The sequence below is a fragment of the Oncorhynchus masou genome, chromosome 9, assembly GCF_036934945.1.
Source record: "Oncorhynchus masou masou isolate Uvic2021 chromosome 9, UVic_Omas_1.1, whole genome shotgun sequence".
Lineage (NCBI taxonomy): Eukaryota > Metazoa > Chordata > Actinopteri > Salmoniformes > Salmonidae > Oncorhynchus > Oncorhynchus masou.
The window spans coordinates 64,406,588-64,426,663 of record NC_088220.1 but is presented as its reverse complement, the minus strand read 5'-3'; the positions used below and the strand labels follow the sequence as shown (position 1 = coordinate 64,426,663).

Here is a 20,076-nt window from a genome sequence, read left to right as displayed (position 1 = left end):
TTCACAGCATTTAATTCCCTTCAAATCTATCAAACTGATGTCATTTGGACATTGTGCACAGAAAATCTTAGCCATTTTTTGTTGTTGTGTTATTGCATTTGCTCCCTGGTCTCTAAACGTTTGGCTGCACAAGAGAAGGACGGATAAAATCTAAACTTCATAGATTTCACCTAGATTGAAGCATTCATTCTATAGATGTATGACATTTTCTGGTGAGCAAGGGTTTAGTTAGTCTTCTAGGCCAAGATAATCTGCATGTATCTAATTACAGACTAAAATCAACAGACTAACATTTACTAAAAATAGCCTACCAAAATGTTGGCAATTATAAACAAAAACATAGCTTAGGTTTAAAAAAACACAGGCCTCAGTTTTTCAATTTATCACAGTCGGGCGGTTGCGGATGGTTTATTAGCAATTGCGGTTGGGTGAACAAACAGCTGACCCGCGCACCACTAACACGCACACACTCAGTCACTGAGACTAGATTGTGTGCGTGGGGATGTGTGTGTGTGAGCGCGTGTGCATCTGTGTCTTTGTGTGTATAGCAGGGTAAAAGCAGGGTAATTGTGAGCCAAGAAGAAAATGAAAGACGAGTGATGACGACTGTGCCGAGTGCTTGCTTTTCAATAATATACTAGGTCCCTCTATAATCACACTGGCTACAATGAGCCTCCTGCTTTTCAACATCACACCCTGTATGTGTTTCTATGCTTTAAGAGGATAGCGATCTATAGCACTCCTATGAGGGCCTTTGTTATCCTATCATTCATAATGCATTGTCCTTTGTAGGAGAGCTGAGTGTTGCTGTGCTATAATAGTGAACACTGTGCTGTATGTCCTACATTATGCATCAACACACTCTGATTCTGCTCTTAATATGTCTGCAGACATTAGCAGCAGGGTCTGAGAGAGGAAAGCTAGGAGTCAGGATGAGATCTGAGGGCATCTGCTACTAAAGCTATTCTTACAGCTGCTCTGTTCTAAAGCATTCAGCCATTTTAACATACTTCTCTTAATTACTGAAATCATATAGATTCTATAATGTATTAAAGACATGGGGCATCTCAGAGACTAATATACCATCCCACAATGTCCCAGCTACACTCAACTGAAGTCATTTCAACTTCTACTTAATAAATATCGCAGCAATAGGTCCCTTCCGACGCACTTTTACAAATAAATGACAAATAAGAGACAAGCATTTAGGTGACTTATGAGAGACAGTATTGGAGGCTGAGAGATATTTCAAGCTATTAAATGTCAAATCTGGTATATGCAAACTAAAATGAAGTGAAATGTAATCCATGGAGCATGATACTTTAACAGCCCTTATTTCTATGCATTATTACTGACTATTATATTTTGTTGATGCCTCCTGCTGGTTTCCCGTTTCCGGGGTCTGTACTGTTCTGTACTAAGGTATGAGCTGGTTGTATGCTGCCCCTCAGAGCACTGACATGAGGAGAGAGTGAGATGGAGAGGGGGCGCTAGAGAAGGGGAGAGGTGGAGAGAGGGGGAGAAAAGCAGGGAGGGAGAAGGTGAGAGAAAGGGCGAGAGACTCCGGGAGCTAATTCTCAGTCAAGATAATCAATTATTTCTCCCATCTCACCCCCACCCGCCCCTACACACACATCAAAGACACTCCACTTTAGATTAATGGGCAAAGTGCAAACACCCTTGACACACGCACGCACACACGGCTTTGCTCTCCCGTGCGACCAGGCTGTTTCCTATAATGGCTGTCTCTCCTCTACTTATCTGGCCAATCTAATCACATACACTGGGAAGGGTGTGTGGGTATCATAACATAAGTACAGCATGGCTATTATTAGGAGCCCACTATGTCTTAAAATGCATAGGATTGTGTGTCTATGATAATACACTGGGGTAATTTTCTATGTGTACTCACTGTCCCCTGAGCCTGTTAGCGTGTATGAGCAGGGCTGGGAAGTAACGGATTATTACATGTAACCGATTACAAAAAACTGTAATCTGTTTACATTACCAGCAAACATATTGTAATCTGATTACAGATACTTTTGAAAAAGTAAATGATTTATTCTAGGACTACTTTTAAATCCAGAAAGGCTGTTTGCGGAAAAAAATTGACACCTTTGTTTTCTCAATGACAATCAATCAGCATTTGAAATTTGTCAAGTTTAAGTTTGTTCCACCTGAGCGAGTCTGACCGCAAGTCAGAGACCACTATGATGACACACCTTAATGTGATTGATGGATCGCGGGGAAAGAGCAGGAATAAGCTTCTGTAGGTTTCAGTCCAAGCGGTGTCTTCCAATGGTGCGACTTCTGTCGGCATCCAAAGATTATCCATCTGAAATAAACGCTTGGTGGTAAGGACGTAGCCTACAGGCGATGCGGATATCACTTATTGTTGATAGGCTATCTACATAGAGCATTGATGTGAATCACACTGCTGCTCTTTCATTTAGCGATTTGCGCCTTAAGGATTGTGGTGGTTATGGATGTATGTGTAATTTAACAAGTTTAAAATGCCTGTTAATCATTGTTTTTGCAACCAGTGGACAGCCAGTGAAAAACGTGCTTTTGCAACAGCTGCATAGTGCAGATCCCAGCCTTTGGAATAAATGTTTGAGGGAGTTCCTCTCCTTTAAACTTCTCTGTGGTATTGTGCTCCATACTGTCAAAAACGGGTTAACATTAAGAAGACACTGAGTGGGGTTTTTATTGCTCAATCTAATTCACGCTGATTAACAACAACAACAAATCCATAGGCTTAATGGACACATGCTGAAACTCAAACACTTTTGTGTTAGACTTAAACAGCTGCAAATTATCTAGATATTAAAGTGTCACAAACAAAAACAAACAATAGGCCTATACCAAATGCAGAATATGGAATACATTTTTCACATGCAAATACCACTTTTCGGTGGAGCTCAAAGCATGCCATTCATGAGAGCTGCATTTATTTTTCAAGTCGAAGCAATGAGCCCAATCAGTCCTACATGACAACAAAATCATAAACAACAGAGAAAGCTAATATTTCTGGGTTATGCTCATGTAAAACAATTTGACTAATATACAGTGCCTTGCGAAAGTATTCGGCCCCCTTGAACTTTGCGACCTTTTGCCACATTTCAGGCTTCAAACATAAAGATATAAAACTGTATTTTTTTGTGAAGAATCAACAACAAGTGGGACACAATCATGAAGTGGAACGACATTTATTGGATATTTCAAACTTTTTTAACAAATCAAAAACTGAAAAATTGGGCATGCAAAATTATTCAGCCCCTTTACTTTCAGTGCAGCAAACTCTCCAGAAGTTCAGTGAGGATCTCTGAATGATCCAATGTTGACCTAAATGACTAATGATGATAAATACAATCCACCTGTGTGTAATCAAGTCTCCGTATATATGCACCTGCACTGTAATAGTCTCAGAGGTCCGTTAAAAGCGCAAAGAGCATCATGAAGAACAAGGAACACACCAGGCAGGTCCGAGATACTGTTGTGAAGAAGTTTAAAGCCGGATTTGGATACAAAAAGATTTCCCAAGCTTTAAACATCCCAAGGAGCACTGTGCAAGCGATAATAGAGATCTACAGCTGAGGTGGGAGACTCTGTCCATAGGACAACAATCAGTCGTATATTGCACAAATCTGGCCTTTATGGAAGAGTGGCAAGAAGAAAGCCATTTCTTAAAGATATCCATACAAAGTGTTGTTTAAAGTTTGCCACAAGCCACCTGGGAGACACACCAAACATGTGGAAGAAGGTGCTCTGGTCAGATGAAACCAAAATGTAACTTTTTGGCAACAATGCAAAACGTTATGTTTGGCGTAAAAGCAACACAGCACATCACCCTGAACACCCTATCCCCACTGTCAAACATGGTGGTGGCAGCATCATGGTTTGGGCCTGCTTTTCTTCAGCAGGGACAGGGAAGATGGTTAAAATTGATGGGAAGATGGATGGAGCCAAATACAGGACCATTCTGGAAGAAAACCTGATGGAGTCTGCAAAAGACCTGAGACTGGGACGGAGATTTGTCTTCCAACAAGACAATGATCCAAAACATAAAGCAAAATCTACAATGGAATGGTTCAAAAATAAACATATCCAGGTGTTAGAATGGCCAAGTCAAAGTCCAGACCTGAATCCAATCGAGAATCTGTGGAAAGAACTGAAAACTGCTGTTCACAAATGCTTTCCATCCAACCTCACTGAGCTCGAGCTGTTTTGCAAGGAGGAATGGGAAAGAAATTCAGTCTCTTGATGTGCAAAACTGATAGAGACATACCCCAAGCGACTTACAGCTGTAATTGCAGCAAAAGGTGGCTCTACAAAGTATTAACTTAAGGGGGCTGAATAATTTTGCACGCCCAATTTTTCAGTTTTTGATTTGTTAAAAAAGTTTGAAATATCCAATAAATGTCGTTCCACTTCATGATTGTGTCCCACTTGTTGTTGATTCTTCACAAAAAAAATACAGTTTTATATCTTTATGTTTGAAACCTGAAATGTGGCAAAAGGTCGCAAAGTTCAAGGGGGCCGAATACTTTCGCAAGGCACTGTATGCTACTCTCTTTGTTTACTGCTGTGCTATCATCAGATAATAGCTTCTTATGCTTTCGCCGAAAAGCCTTTTTGAAATCTGACATGTTGGCTGGATTCACAATGAATCCTTGCTCGCACACGCCTTTTCAGTTCTGCCAACACATTTCCTATGGGATTGAGGTCAGGGCTTTGTGATGGCCACTTCAATACCTTGACTTTGTTGTCCTTAAGCCATTTTGCCACAACTTTGGAAATATGCTTAGGGTCATTGTCCATTTGGAAGACCCATTTGCGACCAAGCTCAACTTCCTGACTGAAATCTTGAGATGTTGCTTCAATATCCACATAATTTTCATCCCTCATGTTGCCATCTATTTTGTGAAGTGCACCAGTCCCTCCTGCAGCAAAGCACCCCTACAACATGATGCTGATACCCCCATGCTTCATGGGATGGTGTGGGATGGTGATCTTCGGTTGCAAGCCTCCCCCTTTTTCCTCCAAACATAACGATGGCCAAATAGTTCTATTTATGCTTCATCAGATCAGAGGACATATCTCCAAATAGTACGATCTTTATCCCCATGTGCAGTTACAAACTGTAGTCTGGCTTTTTTATGGTGGTTTTGGAGCAGTGGCTTCTTCCTTGCTGAGCGGCCTTTCAGGTTACGTCGATATAGGACTCGTTTTACTGTGGATATAGATACTTTGTACCCGTTTCCTCCAGCATCTTCACAAGATCCTTTGCTGTTGTTCTGGTATTGATTTGCACTTTTGGCACCAAAATACATTCAAAAGGAAATAAAAAACTATTTTACAGATGACATTTGCATTGTAACATTGTCGTTATTCTACTAAATTTGAATAATTTTTGAGTGACAATTAAAAGAACATATATTCAGCATGACAATCATGTGGGCATTATAATAGTATACACAAACTAAAAGTCGTGAAATGTGCTCATAGCTTGACAGCAATAATATATTTAGATGACTTCGCGATTGTCTGGGCTTGCTACTAGTAGTAGCCACTTGCAAGCCAGCAGCCATGTGGGGAACATCGCACCCTAGGAAGGGAAATGCATTCTGGGAATTGTAGTACAAATTCATGCTGTGTAAAATCCATTGTATTTCTATGGTGTATAGACTAATGTAGAAGCTTCAGAAATTAGCTTTAAAGTCTTTTCGTGTAATTTTGGAACTAAACTATTTAATACATTAAATTATTTAGCTGTAATGAATAATAAATCATAGGTAATGAATGTCATGTGACCTGATATTATGGCCATAGATGAGCAAATTACCCTGATATTGTATGTATCAAATTACATTGTAAAACAGTTTAGATGTAATTTTGGCTGCTCCGAGTCACCGATATGTTTCGCATAAGGAAAATTGAGAGGTATTTTTCTGTTATTTAATATGGTGCTGTATTTTTGAAAGACATTGAATATAGAACAGAAGATATTATTTGTGTTATTTTATTTGTTCGACCAGTTATCAACACATTGTTCAATGTTTAAAAATAATAAAGCCCAGCGGTTATTCAGTGACTTCAGTAATAAATAAAAAAACGTTTTGCAATGGTATCGTTTTGATATCGAGTATAATTTCGGTATCGAGTATCGTTACGGTATCGAGTGATACAAAACCTGGCATCGAAAGTCCAACATTTGGTACCCTGGCAACACTAACACATAGATGACAGAGAGTCAGGGACCGAGGATGGGGAAGGTAGCTTTAACAATGTCTGGGGAAGTGTTGGGTAGGAAGGTAATATATAACAGAAACTGTGTAATGCAGTTCTGACAAACTGTGTAACATAGGTCTGACAGACTGACTGTGTGACATAGGTCAGACAGACTGTGACTGTGTAATACAGGTCTGACAAACTGTGACTGTGTAACATAGGTCTGACAGACTGACTGTGTGACATAGGTCAGACAGACTGTGACTGTGTAATACAGGTCTGACAAACTGTGACTGTGTAATACAGGTCTGACAGACTGTGACTGTGTAATACAGGTCTGACAGACTGTGACTGTGTAATACAGGTCTGACAGACTGTGACTGTGTAATACAGGTCTGACAGACTGTGACTGTGTAATACAGGTCTGACAGACTGTGACTGTGTAATACAGGTCAGACAGACTGTGACTGTGTAATACAGGTCTGACAAACTGTGACTGTGTAATACAGGTCTGACAAACTGTGACTGTGTAATATAGGTCTGACAGACTGTGACTGTGTAATACAGGTCTGACAGACTGTGACTGTGTAATACAGGTCTGACAAACTGTGACTGTGTAATACAGGTCTGACAAACTGTGACTGTGTAATACAGGTCTGACAAACTGTGACTGTGTAATACAGGTCTGACAAACTGTGACTGTGTAATACAGGTCTGACAAACTGTGACTGTGTAATACAGGTCTGACAAACTGTGACTGTGTAATACAGGTCTGACAAACTGTGACTGTGTAATACAGGTCTGACAAACCGTGGCTGTGTAATACAGGTCTGACAGACCGTGACTGCGTAAGGTAGGTCTGACAGACTGTGACTGCGTAAGGTAGGTCTGACAGACTGTGACTGTGTAAGGTAGGTCTGACAGACTGTGACTGTGTAATACAGGTCTGACAGACTGTGACTGTGTAATACAGGTCTGACAGACTGTGACTGTGTAATACAGGTCTGACAGACTGTGACTGTGTAATACAGGTCTGACAAACCGTGGCTGTGTAATACAGGTCTGACAGACCGTGACTGCGTAAGGTAGGTCTGACAGACTGTGACTGCGTAAGGTAGGTCTGACAGACTGTGACTGTGTAATACAGGTCTGACAAACCGTGACTGCGTAAGGTAGGTCTGACAGACTGTGACTGCGTAAGGTAGGTCTGTCAGACCGTGACTGCGTAAGGTAGGTCTGACAGACTGTGACTGTGTAATACAGGTCTGACAGACTGTGACTGTGTAATACAGGTCTGACAGACTGTGACTGTGTAATACAGGTCTGACAGACCGTGACTGCGTAAGGTAGGTCTGACAGACTGACTGTGTAAGGTAGGTCTGACAGACTGTGACTGTGTAATACAGGTCTGACAGACTGACTGTGTAAGGTAGGTCTGACAGACTGCCTGTGTAAGGTAGGTCTGACAGACTGTGACTGTGTAATACAGGTCTGACAGACTGTGACTGTGTAAGGTAGGTCTGACAGACCGTGACTGTGTAATACAGGTCTGACAGACTGTGACTGTGTAATACAGGTCTGACAGACTGAAATACAGGTCTGACAGACTGTGACTGTGTAATACAAGTCTGACAGACTGTGACTGTGTAAGGTAGGTCTGACAGACTGTGACTGTGTAATACAGGTCTGACAGACTGTGACTGTGTAATACAGGTCTGACAGACTGTGACTGTGTAATACAGGTCTGACAGACTGTGACTGTGTAATACAGGTCTGACAGACTGTGACTGTGTAATACAGGTCTGACAGACTGTGACTGTGTAATACAGGTCTGACAGACTGTGACTGTGTAATACAGGTCTGACAGACTGTGACTGTGTAATACAGGTCTGACAGACTGTGACTGTGTAATACAGGTCTGACAGACTGTGACTGCGTAAGGTAGGTCTGACAGACTGTGACTGTGTAATACAGGTCTGACAGACTGTGACTGTGTAATACAGGTCTGACAGACTGTGACTGTGTAATACAGGTCTGACAGACTGTGACTGTGTAATACAGGTCTGACAGACTGTGACTGTGTAATACAGGTCTGACAGACTGTGACTGCGTAAGGTAGGTCTGACAGACCGTGACTGTGTAAGGTAGGTCTGACAGACTGTGACTGTGTAATACAGGTCTGACAGAGGCTGAGAGTGGGATGGGTTTATAATAATAAAGTCTGAGTCACTCACATGATGGCGTTGAGGTTTCGGTCGAGGCGGGGGGAGGTGCATCCCAGGATCTCTCCAGGGGACAGGGGTCGACACTGAGGAACCACCACCTCATACTCTGGCCTCAGAGCTGCACTCACCGCCTGGGGGGGGCGGGACAAACAACCAATGATAGATGTAAAATAACACCTACATCTTCTCTGTTCACACAAAGTGAGAGGCTGAGAGCGAGTGCCAACAATTTAGGCAAGAAAGAAGAAGCAGCATGCTCGGAGGCGGAGGAATAATTTGTGTTCTGTTAAGTTGGAGGTAAACAGGGAATATGGAGGCTGACCTGACGACCCCCCACTCCATCTTGTATGACCTACACAAACCTACACATACCGTGAGCAAGAGGCGCACACACTCACACACACCCAAACCGCCCCCAACACACAACAAAAACATGACACACACATCAGCACGTCAGCGTGTATAAATAACACTGGTTACATTAGCAGGGGCCTGAACTAGCGTTGGTCATGCACTGACAGAGGGAAGCAGCAGAGAGGAGACGGAGGCGGAAGATAGCTCTACTGTGGATCTATAACTGCTTATGTAAAGGCCTGAGATGAGCAGTAGAGTTCACTCACTCCTCCTTTTAAGTCCAAAATAACTGCAGCTGGGTGTTCAAACCCACACTTGAACTGAACTTTAAGAGACAGGCAGGAGGCTGGCTCACGCAGGTGCAGAGCTTCTCTATATACAATTGAAGTCGGAAGTTTACATACACTATTTTTTTAACCACTCCACAAATGTCTTGTTAACAAACTATAGTTTTGGCAAGTCGGTTAGGGCATCTACTTTGTGGATGAAACAAGTCACTACCAACAATTGTTTAAAGACAGATTATTTCACTTATAATTCACTGTATCACAATTCAAGTGGGTCAGAAGTTTACATACACTAAGTTGACTGTGCCTTTAAACAGCTTGGTTTTAGAAGCTTCTGAAAGGCTAATTGACATCATTTGAGTCAATTGGAGGTGTACCTGTGTCTGTATTTCAAGGCCAACCTTCAAACTCAGTGCCTCTCTGCTTGACATCATGTGAAAATCTAAAGAAATCAGCTAAGACCTCAGAATATTTTTTAGACCTCCACAGGTCTGGTTCATCCTTGGGAACAATATCCAAACGCTTGAAGGTACCACCATCTGTACAAACAACAGTAAGTATAAACACCATGGGACCACGCAGCCGTCATACCGCTCAGGAAGGAGACGCGTTCGGTCTACTAGAGATTAACCTACATTGGTGCGAAAAGTGCAAATCGAAACCAGAACAACAGCAAGGACCTTGTGAAGATGCTGGAGGAAACAGGTACAAAAGTATCTATATCCACAGTAAAACGAGACCTATATCGACATAACCTGAAAGACCACTCAGCAAGGAAGAAGCCACTGCTCCAAAACCGCCATAAAAAAGCCTGACTAAGGTTCGCAACTGCACATGGGGACAAAGATGGTACTTTTTGGAGAAATGTCCTCTGGTTTGATGAAACGAAAGTAGAACTGTTTGCCCATAATGACCATTGTTATGTTTGGAGGGAAAAGGGGAAGGTTTGCAAGCCGAAGCACACCATCCCACACCATCCCATGAAGCATGGGGGTGTCAGCATCATGTTGTGGGGGTGCTTTGCTGCAGGAGGGACTGGTGCACTTCACAAAATAGATGGCCTCATGAGGTGGGAAAATGATGTGGATATATTGAAGCAACATCTCAAGACTTCAGTCACGAAGTTAAAGCTTGGTTGCAAATGGATCTTCCAAATGGTCAATGACCCCAAGCATACTTCCAAAGTTGTGGCAAAATGGCTTAAGGACAACAAAGTCAAGGTATTGGAGTGGCCATCACAAAGCCCTGACCTCAATCCTATAGAAAATTTGTGGGCAGAACTGAAAAAGCATGTGTGAGCAAAGAGGCCTACAAACCTGACTCAGTTACACCAGCTCTGTCAGGAGGAATATGCCAAAATTAATTCACCCAGCTTGTGGAAGGCTACCCGAAATGTTTGACACAAGTTAAACAATTGAAAGGCAATGCTACCGAATACTAATTGAGTGTATGTAAACTTCTGACCCGATGGGAATGTGATGAAAGAAATAATGGCTGAAATAGATCACTCTCTCTACTATTATTCTGACATTTCACATTCTTAAAATAAATTGGTGATCCTAACAGACCTAAGACAGGGAATTTTTACGAGGATTAAATGTCAGGAATTGTGAAAAACTGAGTTTAAATGTATTTGGCTAAGGTGTATGTAAACTTTATACTTAAACTGTTGACAGAAATCATGTAGGCTTATATACATGTACACATGAAGACACAAACAGACCCCACACACAAAGAGGCACGTACATATTCTCTCACACACACACACACACACACACACACACACACACACACACACACACACACACACACACACACACACACACACACACACACACACACACACACACACACACACACACACACACACACACACACACACACACACACACACACACACACCTGCAGTGCAGCCACAAACTGGATAGTGCTGACAAGTGCCAGAGAGTGTCCAGGGGGGAAGTTGAACTTGACCGTGTCCAGAAAGTGTGCGTTGTCCATCTGGATATCAACAAACACGTACAGCATCTTAATGCCTGCTGTGGAGTCTATAGGGACTGCAGGGAGACAGACAGGGTTAGGATTAATCATTGAATATGTTATGTTAGTTTTATACCATGGACATGGAGTACTCCTCATATAGCTAGCATTAAACTACAGTCACACAACTGCACACACCCACATTTGCAATAGAGCTGAAACCCTTTCCATGTGAATGAGCCGGCACACACACACGATGTTGGGCGCTGATGCAAATACCTCAGTTATTTTAGGAAGGAGAGGGACACATGCAATTACTATTAATTTCACAGGCCATTTACGCCGGGCCCGCCTGGGCTTAGGAAAGCCAGAGACTTAGGGACAGGGGGGAGCGGGCTGGAGGAGGTGGGAGAGACGGCCGAGGGAGATGGGGGGCAAAGGGCACGGATAAAGAGAGTAGCACCATCTTTGGTTTTGATCATGGTAATTACAGTTCTTCGTGTTACATGCAATTTACATTTACAAATCTTGAGCAAAGGACATTTATGCTGTGATTAAGTAAATGGGTCATTGTCATTTAAACGTTGAAACATTTGTAATGTAGCTCATTTGATGCCGCAGACGTATGAATAAGAGATAAAAGTGGAGAAGGCACGACAGGGAGAGAGGGGTGGAAGATCACAACACTTTACTAGTAGATAGTTTGTGGTTTGATAGATAGAAGCAGAAATGAAGAGGAGATGGGGGACAACACCAAAACAGCTACATACCACAATATTATGTTGGACGATATTATATCGATATTTTGACTCCAAGTACCAAAATGTTAAAAATAAATTCAATACAAAAATAAAACAATTCTAAAAAAAGAATAATAATAATACATTTGCTAGGTTGCGCTAATTGTCTGGGCCTGTGCCAAAACGCTGGTATAATTCATCCTACAGCTTGTCCTCCAGCTTATTTGAAATAGTGAGCCAACATGTTTTTAGCACTTTGATTTCCATGGGTGATAAAAACACATTTTCTCATGGTCTCTCGCCTCTCTGCAGCAGACATACACTAACCAGTATACCAAACACTAACCAGTATACCAAACATTAGGACAGTTAGTTACACCCCCCTTTGCCCTCAGAATAGCCTCAATTCATCGGGGCATGGACTCAACAAGGTGTCGAAAGCGTTCCACAGGGATGCAGGCCCATGTCGACTCCAATGTTTCCTACAATTGTGTTAAGTTGGCTGGATGTCCTTTGGGTGGTGGACCATTCTTGATGCACATGGGAAACTGTTGAGCGTGAAAACCCCAGCAGTGTTGCAGTTCTTGAAACAAACCAGTGCTCCTGGAACCTACTACCCCCTTCAAAGGCACTTACATTTTTTGTCTTGTCTATTCACACTCTGAATGACACACATACACAATCCATGTCTCAATTGTCTCATGGCTTAAAAATCCTTATTTAACCTGTCTCCTCCCCTTAATCTACACTGATTGCAGGGGATTTAACAAGTGACATCAATAAGGGATCATAACTTTCACCTGGATTCACCTGGTCAGTCTGTCATGGAAAGAGCAGGTGTTCTTAATGTTTTGTACACTCAGTGTAGAGTGAGCAATATGTTTGGAACATCACATCGTAATAAAATCTAACCGCAATTAATCTAACCGTGAGAATCACAATACATATCGGCACCTAAGTATCGTGATAATAATGTATCGTGAGGTCCCTGGTTATTTCCAGTCCTACGAGCTATAGAAGTGGGCTGGAAGAAAACACATTGTCAATCAATTTTGGGTGGGATAGGGAGAGGTAATGTACTGTATATATTAAATACAGGGGTAACGGGAGAAAGAGAACGAGAGGATTTGGAATTGTCAACTACCAGACATCAGGAGTGATAAATGGGTAGCAGTGTCAGGAAGGAAGGACAGAGAGAGATGGATAGTAAGAAACAGGTCTAGGTGGGAGACAGAGAAAAGTTACAAATACCAGGTGGTTGGAATGGGGAGATGTTGTGGAACTGGGGACAGACAAGGAGTAAAGACTCCACTTGCCCAGCTAGGCAGGCAGACAGACAAACATGTAGGCAGACAGACAGGCAAGGAGACAGACAGCAGGCAGGGAGGAGACAGACAGACAGCAGTCAGGCATGTAGACAGAGAGACAACAGGCAGAAAGGGAGACAGCGGGCAGACAAGACAGACAGACCAGAGGGAGAGGGAATACCAGGCGGCTGGGCTGCGGATCCATTCTCTGATTTCATTAGCACAGTCTGAATGAAAGATGACCAGTAGCAATAGGAAAAAAATGAAAAATAGATGGAGAGAGAGAGAGAGATAGAAGGGAGACAGCATTTTCATGTGTCAGTCAAGGAGGGCAGAGTGTCTTTCATCTCCTGCAGGTGACTGACACCTTTAGTTGTGTTGCTGATGAAGCCTCAACACTTCCACTTCATGTGATGCTGACTGCTGTCAGTCAACCACAGCTATAGAGACCTCCTCCACTCCTCACAGAGCAGAGAGAACACAGACCGTCCGCCAAGGTTGGGTTAATTCCATTTCAATTCAGTCCGTTTAGGGAGGACTGCAAATTACTCATTGATAATGATTGGCCGTTTAGATTCTTGGAATGTGAATTTCAACCATCGTGTTTCAAGTACAGGTTAATTTGTTCCCTTCACATGACATGTGAATTATATGATTAATACATACAGTGCCTTCAGAAAGTATTCATATCCCTTGACTTATTCCACATTTTCTCACCCATCTACACACAATACACCATAATGACAAAGGGAAAACAGTTTTTTTTTAAATGCTTCCTCTAAATACTGTTTTAAATGAAGATATGTATTTCTCACCCTTCCTGTAGGGTTGTGATGGGTCCATTTGCTGTCATCTAGTGGACTTTTTGCTTAATTGCCCTCAGCTATGTTTAGACTGTTGTTGTTCATGTTTTTCGGTGTTCTAGTGTACTAAAGAACATATTGCTTTCCTATTTTTGACACTTCTCCCAGTCATATCTAAGGTTAGAACTACCTTTTAGTCTTCTGATACTTCTAGCTTGGAGTTGTATTTTTATGATAACTTAGCTACATTATTTCACTTTTTAATGTGTATAGTATTGCTTACTAGGTGTGTCCAATCAATTTTGTAACCCCTCCCTCTTTAAATTAGGGCTAATTGGAAAAGCTGTTCAAAAGAGGATATTGTATTATTTTTTTGTACTCCCTGACAAAGGCCATGCAGCCAAAACTCGTCGGATTTTTAGAACTGTTTCTATTGAACATGCCATACTAATAAAGGTATTGTAATTCATTATATGAAGAGGCCTTGGTCCTCCTTTCTTTTCTTTTTGATGCAGTTTCTTTTTTATGTTTGCAAATGTATTGAAAATGAAAAACATTAATAATTCATTTACATAGCTTTTCACACCCGATACCTGTTAGACATGTTAGAATCACCTTCTGCAGCGATTACAGCCGGAAGTCTTTCTGGGTAAGCCTCAAAGAGCTTTGCATTGTACAATATTGGCACATTCATCTGTTTATTATTTTTTATTCTTCAAGCTCTGTCAAGTTGGTTGTTGATCATTGCTAGAAAGTCATTTTTAAGTCTTGCCATACATTTTCAAGCCAATTTAAGTCACAACTGTAACTAGGCAACTCAGGAACATTCAATGTCGTCTTGGTAAGCAACTCCAGTGTATATTTGGCCTTGTGTTTTAGGTTATTGTCCTGCTGAAAGGTGAATTCATCTCCCAGTGTCTGGTAGAAAGCAGATTGAACCCAGTTTTCCTCCAGGAATTTGCCTGTGCTTAGCTCTATTCCGTGTATTTTAATCCCCTCAAAACCCCAAGTTCTTGACATTTATAAGCATACCCATAAAAGGATGCAGCCACCACCATATTGAAAATATGAAGTGTGGTACTCAGTGATGTGTTGTGTTCACCCCAAACATGATGCTTTGCATTCAGGTCATTAAGTGCATACCTTCTTTTCACTCTGTCATTTAGGTCAGTATTGTGGAGTAACTACAGTGCCTTGCGAAAGTATTCGGACCCCTTGAACTTTGCGACCTTTTGCCACATTTCAGGCTTCAAACAAAGATATAAAACTGTATTTTTTTGTGAAGAATCAACAACAAGTGGGACACAATCATGAAGTGGAACGACATTTATTGGATATTTCAAACTTTTTTAACAAATCAAAAACGGAAAAATTGGGCGTGCAAAATTATTCAGTCCCCTTTACTTTCAGTGCAGCAAACTCTCTCCAGAAGTTCAGTGAGGATCTCTGAATGATCCAATGTTGACCTAAATGACTAATGATGATAAATTCAATCCACCTGTGTGTAATCAAGTCTCCGTATAAATGAAAGTAAAGGGGCTGAATAATTTTGCACGCCCAATTTTTCAGTTTTTGATTTGTTAAAAAAGTTTGAAATATCCAATAAATGTCGTTCCACTTCAAGATTGTGTCCCACTTGTTGTTGATTCTTCACAAAAAAAATACAGTTTTATATCTTTATGTTTGAAGCCTGAAATGTGGCAAAAGGTCGCAAAGTTCAAGGGGGCCGAATACTTTCGCAAGGCACTGTACAATGTTGTTGATCCATTCTCAGTTTTCTCCTATCACAGCCATTCAACTCTGTAACTGTTTTAATGTCACCATTGGCCTCAAGGTGAAATCCCTGAGCGGTTTCTTTCTTCACCAGCAACTGAGTTAGGAAGGACGCCTGTATCTTTGTCGTGACTGGATGTATTGATATATCCTCCAAAGTGTAATGAATAACTTTACCATCAAATTCATATTCAATGTCTGCTTTATTACCCATCTACCTATAGGTGCCCTTCATTGCGAGGCATTGGAAAACATCCCTGATCGTTGTGTTTGAATCTGTGTTTGAAATTCACTGCTCGATTGAGGGAACTTACAGATAATTGTACATGTGGGATTTAGAGATGAGGTAGTCATTCAAAAATCATGTTAAACACTATTATTGCACACAGAGTGAGTCCATGCAACTTATTATGTGACTTGTTAAGCACATTTTTACCACTGAACTTATTTAGGCTTGCCTTAACAGAGGGGTTGAATACTTAGACTCATGATATTTCAGCTTTCATTTTTAATTAATTAGATTTAAAAATGTAAAACATAATTCCACTTTGACATGATGGGGTATTGTGTGTAGGCTAGTGACACACAATCTCAATGTAATACATTTGAATTCAGGCTGTAACACAACAAAATGTGGAATAAGTCAAGGGGTGAGAATATTTTCTAAAGGAACTGTTCATCATTCTCATGACTTGGTATGGTATTGACCCAAGTCCTGATGCCCACCAACTTCAGAGAATTTAATTGTTTTAATACAGCATTTGGACTATAGTGATGAGGGGGAAAAATGCAATACATTTACATATCGGGATATTACTTTTGACGATATACAGTATCGTTTTGAGAGGGAGAAGTGTCCAGAAATGTAAAGTAAACTCACCCCATTCCGTACAAATGTGCGCAACCGCGTAATTCAAACGAGGCTGCAAAGAAAACTAATGGGACTGTAGCGACTGTGTTGACATCAAAGTCTGGGGTATGAACTACGTTTCTATTCAAGCATTGATCGACATGGTAAAAAAACTGACCCTCCGTTACATCGTGACGTGTCATGCCGTAACGTACAGCACGCATAAAGCAACTATTTCTGTCTTACAATCTCTCTCTACCAGGTGTAGCACTTCTCTCTTCCTTTAAAAACAAGAAATGGACAGTGACGGTGTAAGGGGGGATACCAAGTAATTTTTTGCGTCATCACTGCAAGCGATCATGACTCTCAAAAGCCACTGTTAACTTCTGAAGATCACTTTAGCACCGCCCTAAAAACCCGATTCAAACCTTCAAATAGGTATGTAATTACACATTATATAATGTATATAGTGCTTTACTTACATTTTAGAGGCGATAAGGTGATAAGTTGGAAAGATTGAGTGAAAAAAGCTGTTTCCCCACACGACATCTCTACTTCTCACTATCACTCATTAGTTTCACTTCCCCACCTGCCATTTTTAAAAAGACCCGACGGAGCTCATTGCCTTCTTGAATCATGCAGAAACGGGCAGCGTGGAGGTCTCGCCATGAATTTTGTTGGAAAGGGGAGAAATTGTGCTTTACAATGGTATTGACATTACAGTGGATCTGGAAGTACTATGTTTTTTGGGTGCTGAAATGAGGTAAATTGTACGGACCAAGGCGTTGTACAAAAGTGAGTGAGTTTACATTATACAGTTAAGAAAGCTACCTACATTTTCAGACATTACACATTTCTAGTTTAGTCAAAAAGTCGTTTTCGTTTCAAGTTAAAAGTACACTGTTAGCTAGCTAGCTAACATTAGCTGGCTCGCTAGCTAACGTTATGTGTATGATCTGTGTAGTAATATTCTCATCTCAGAGCCATTTGCTTTGATAGTTATAGCCTAATGTTAGCTAGCTAACATTGAACCTGGTTGGTCAGCTACCTGCAGATTCATGCAGAGCAGTAACATCATGAGTTGGGATTATGGTTTATTGTTAAGCTAGCTAGCTACATGCCTTACCTAAATACTCCACTATGCAAGTATCCATTTCAATAGAATGTTCATGAATTCATTGCGACACCACCGCTGTTGATAGACGTAGCTGGGAAATTCGCTCTGGCAATCTAGTCCGACTCTCGTCTGAGTGCATAACTGATGCATATTTCTGTTTATGAACATGTATACAAATACCATATTGAGAATTAAGCCTAGTAATCAGCTAGCATACAATAAGTTATACTCATTCTTTTCTTTCTATATTTTAGTTTGACTAATTTCAGTCACTATTACCGTACCTACGAAGCGGTGGCAATAAATCCTCCTTCCACACAGTAGTTGTACTGAGTTTATCTATCTGCTAAGCTTAAGAAGGGGACTCTTTTACGAGGGCAGAATAAAACGACTCCAATATGCATGTATCCATTTCAATAGAATGTTCATGATGTCACTGCAACATGACAGCTGTTCATAGACGTAGCTGATAAAGAGCGCAGAATAACTGACAAATTTACAAATGCTCAACACCTGTTGAATATGGCTGTTAGCAAAAAAAATCATAAATTGTTGCCAGGCTTTGGATAACATAAAAACAGCCTAACCACTACAGACGTTGGTTCGATCCGAGGCTGTGTTGCAGCCGGCTGCGACCGACCGACCCATGAGGCGGCGTACAATTGGCCAAGCGTCGTCCGGATTAGGGGAGGGTTTGGCCGGCTGGGCTGTCCTTGTCCCATCGCGCTCTAGCGACTCCTGTGGAGCGCCGGGCGCAATGCATGCTGACACGGTCGCCAGGTGTATGGTGTTTCCGCCGATACATTGGTGCGGCTGGCTTCCAGGTTAAGCGAGCATTGTTTCAAGAAGCAGTGAAGCTTGGCGGGGTCGTGTTGTGGAGGATGCACGGCTCTTGACCTTCGCCTCTCCCGAGACCGTAGGGCTGGTGCAGCGATGGGACAAGACCGTAACTACCAATTGGATATCACAAAATTTGAAGAGAAAAGGGCATAAAAAATATATAATTAAAAAAAAGCCTAACCAGATCTGCTTAGGCGAGTAAAATGGTCAGAGTGAGCTGTTCTCTCATTTGTGTCTGGAAGTAGCTAGCCAACGTTAGCCAGTTAGCTTGGGTGCTTGATTGCGGTTGTTCGGACAGAACCCTCTCTGGGATATGTGGGATGCTAGCATCCCACCTGGCCAAAAGCCAGGGAAAATGCAGAGCGCCAAATTCAAATAAATTACTATAAAAATCAAACTTTCATTAAATCACACATGCAAGATAGCAAATTAAAGCTACACTTGATGTGAAACCAGCCAACATGTCAGATTTCAAAAAGGCTTTTCGGGGGAAAGTAAACGATGCAATTATGTGAGTATAGCACCCCCGTAAACAAAGAGAGAAAAGCATATTTCAACCCTGCAGGCGCAACACAAGACACACAAATAAAAATATAATTCATGCCTTACCTTTGACGAGCTTCTTTTGTTGTCATTCCAATATGTCCCATAAACATCACAAATGGTCCTTTTGTTCGATTAATTCCGTCGATATATATCCAAAATGTCCATTTATTTGGCGTGTTTGATCCAGAAAAACACCGGTTCCAACTTGTGCAACGTGACTACAAAATATCTCAAAATTAACCTGTAAACTTTGCCAAAACTTTTCAAACTACTTTTGTCATACAACATTAGGTATTTTTTAACGTAAATAATCGATAAAATTGAAGATGGGATGATCTGTGTTCAATACAGGAGGAAAGCAAACTGTAGCTAGCTTTCTGGTCACGCACCTCTATCTAACAGTACACTACAAGTGACCCTCGTTCTGAACAGGGCTACTTCTTCATTACACAAAGGAAAAACCTCAACCAATTTCTAAAGACTGGTGACATCCAGTGGAAGCGGTAGGAACTGCAAGAAGGTCCCTTAGAAATTCCCAATGAAACCCCATTGAAAAGAGAGTGACCTCAACAACAACAAAAAATCTGAATGGTTTGTCCTCGAGGTTTCGCCTGCTAAATAGGTTATGTTATACTCACAAACATGATTCAAACAGTTTTAGAAACTTCAGAATGTTTTCTATCCAAATCTACTAATAATATGCATATCTTATCTTCTGGGGATGAGTAGCAGGCAGTTGAATTTGGGCATGCATTTGATCAGGACGTGAAAATACTGCCCCCTGTCACCAAGAAGTTAAAGAGATGGGTGGGGATAAAGCTTAAGAGGGTGTGAACGATGCTGAATGGGTGTAGACAAAGAAGAGCTCTCCAGTAGGTACCAAAACATTCAAAAGTCAATTTCTCAAAAGTGGGGTTACAAGTTTATCAACTTTCAAAGCAGAATTACTTTCCCATTGTTCCTGAACTGTAGTGTATGATATACAATTTTCTAGCCCCGAGTCTCTACTTTTATCCAATTGTA

General features: G+C 41.3%; 1 protein-coding gene across 4 annotated transcripts in view; it reads right to left on the bottom strand.

Annotated features, from left to right (window-relative positions):
• The window catches only part of LOC135546468 (2-(3-amino-3-carboxypropyl)histidine synthase subunit 1-like), a 106,347-nt gene that overhangs the window by 33,895 nt on the left and 52,376 nt on the right, over positions 1-20,076 (bottom strand). For all 4 annotated transcript variants that reach the window (XM_064974908.1, XM_064974907.1, XM_064974905.1 and 1 more), the window contains 2 exons: positions 11,000-11,154; positions 8,466-8,587 (listed from right to left, as the gene is read on the bottom strand). In XM_064974908.1, the coding sequence (XP_064830980.1) occupies positions 8,466-8,587; positions 11,000-11,154 (277 nt within the window). The remainder of the gene's footprint in view (positions 1-8,465; positions 8,588-10,999; positions 11,155-20,076) is intronic.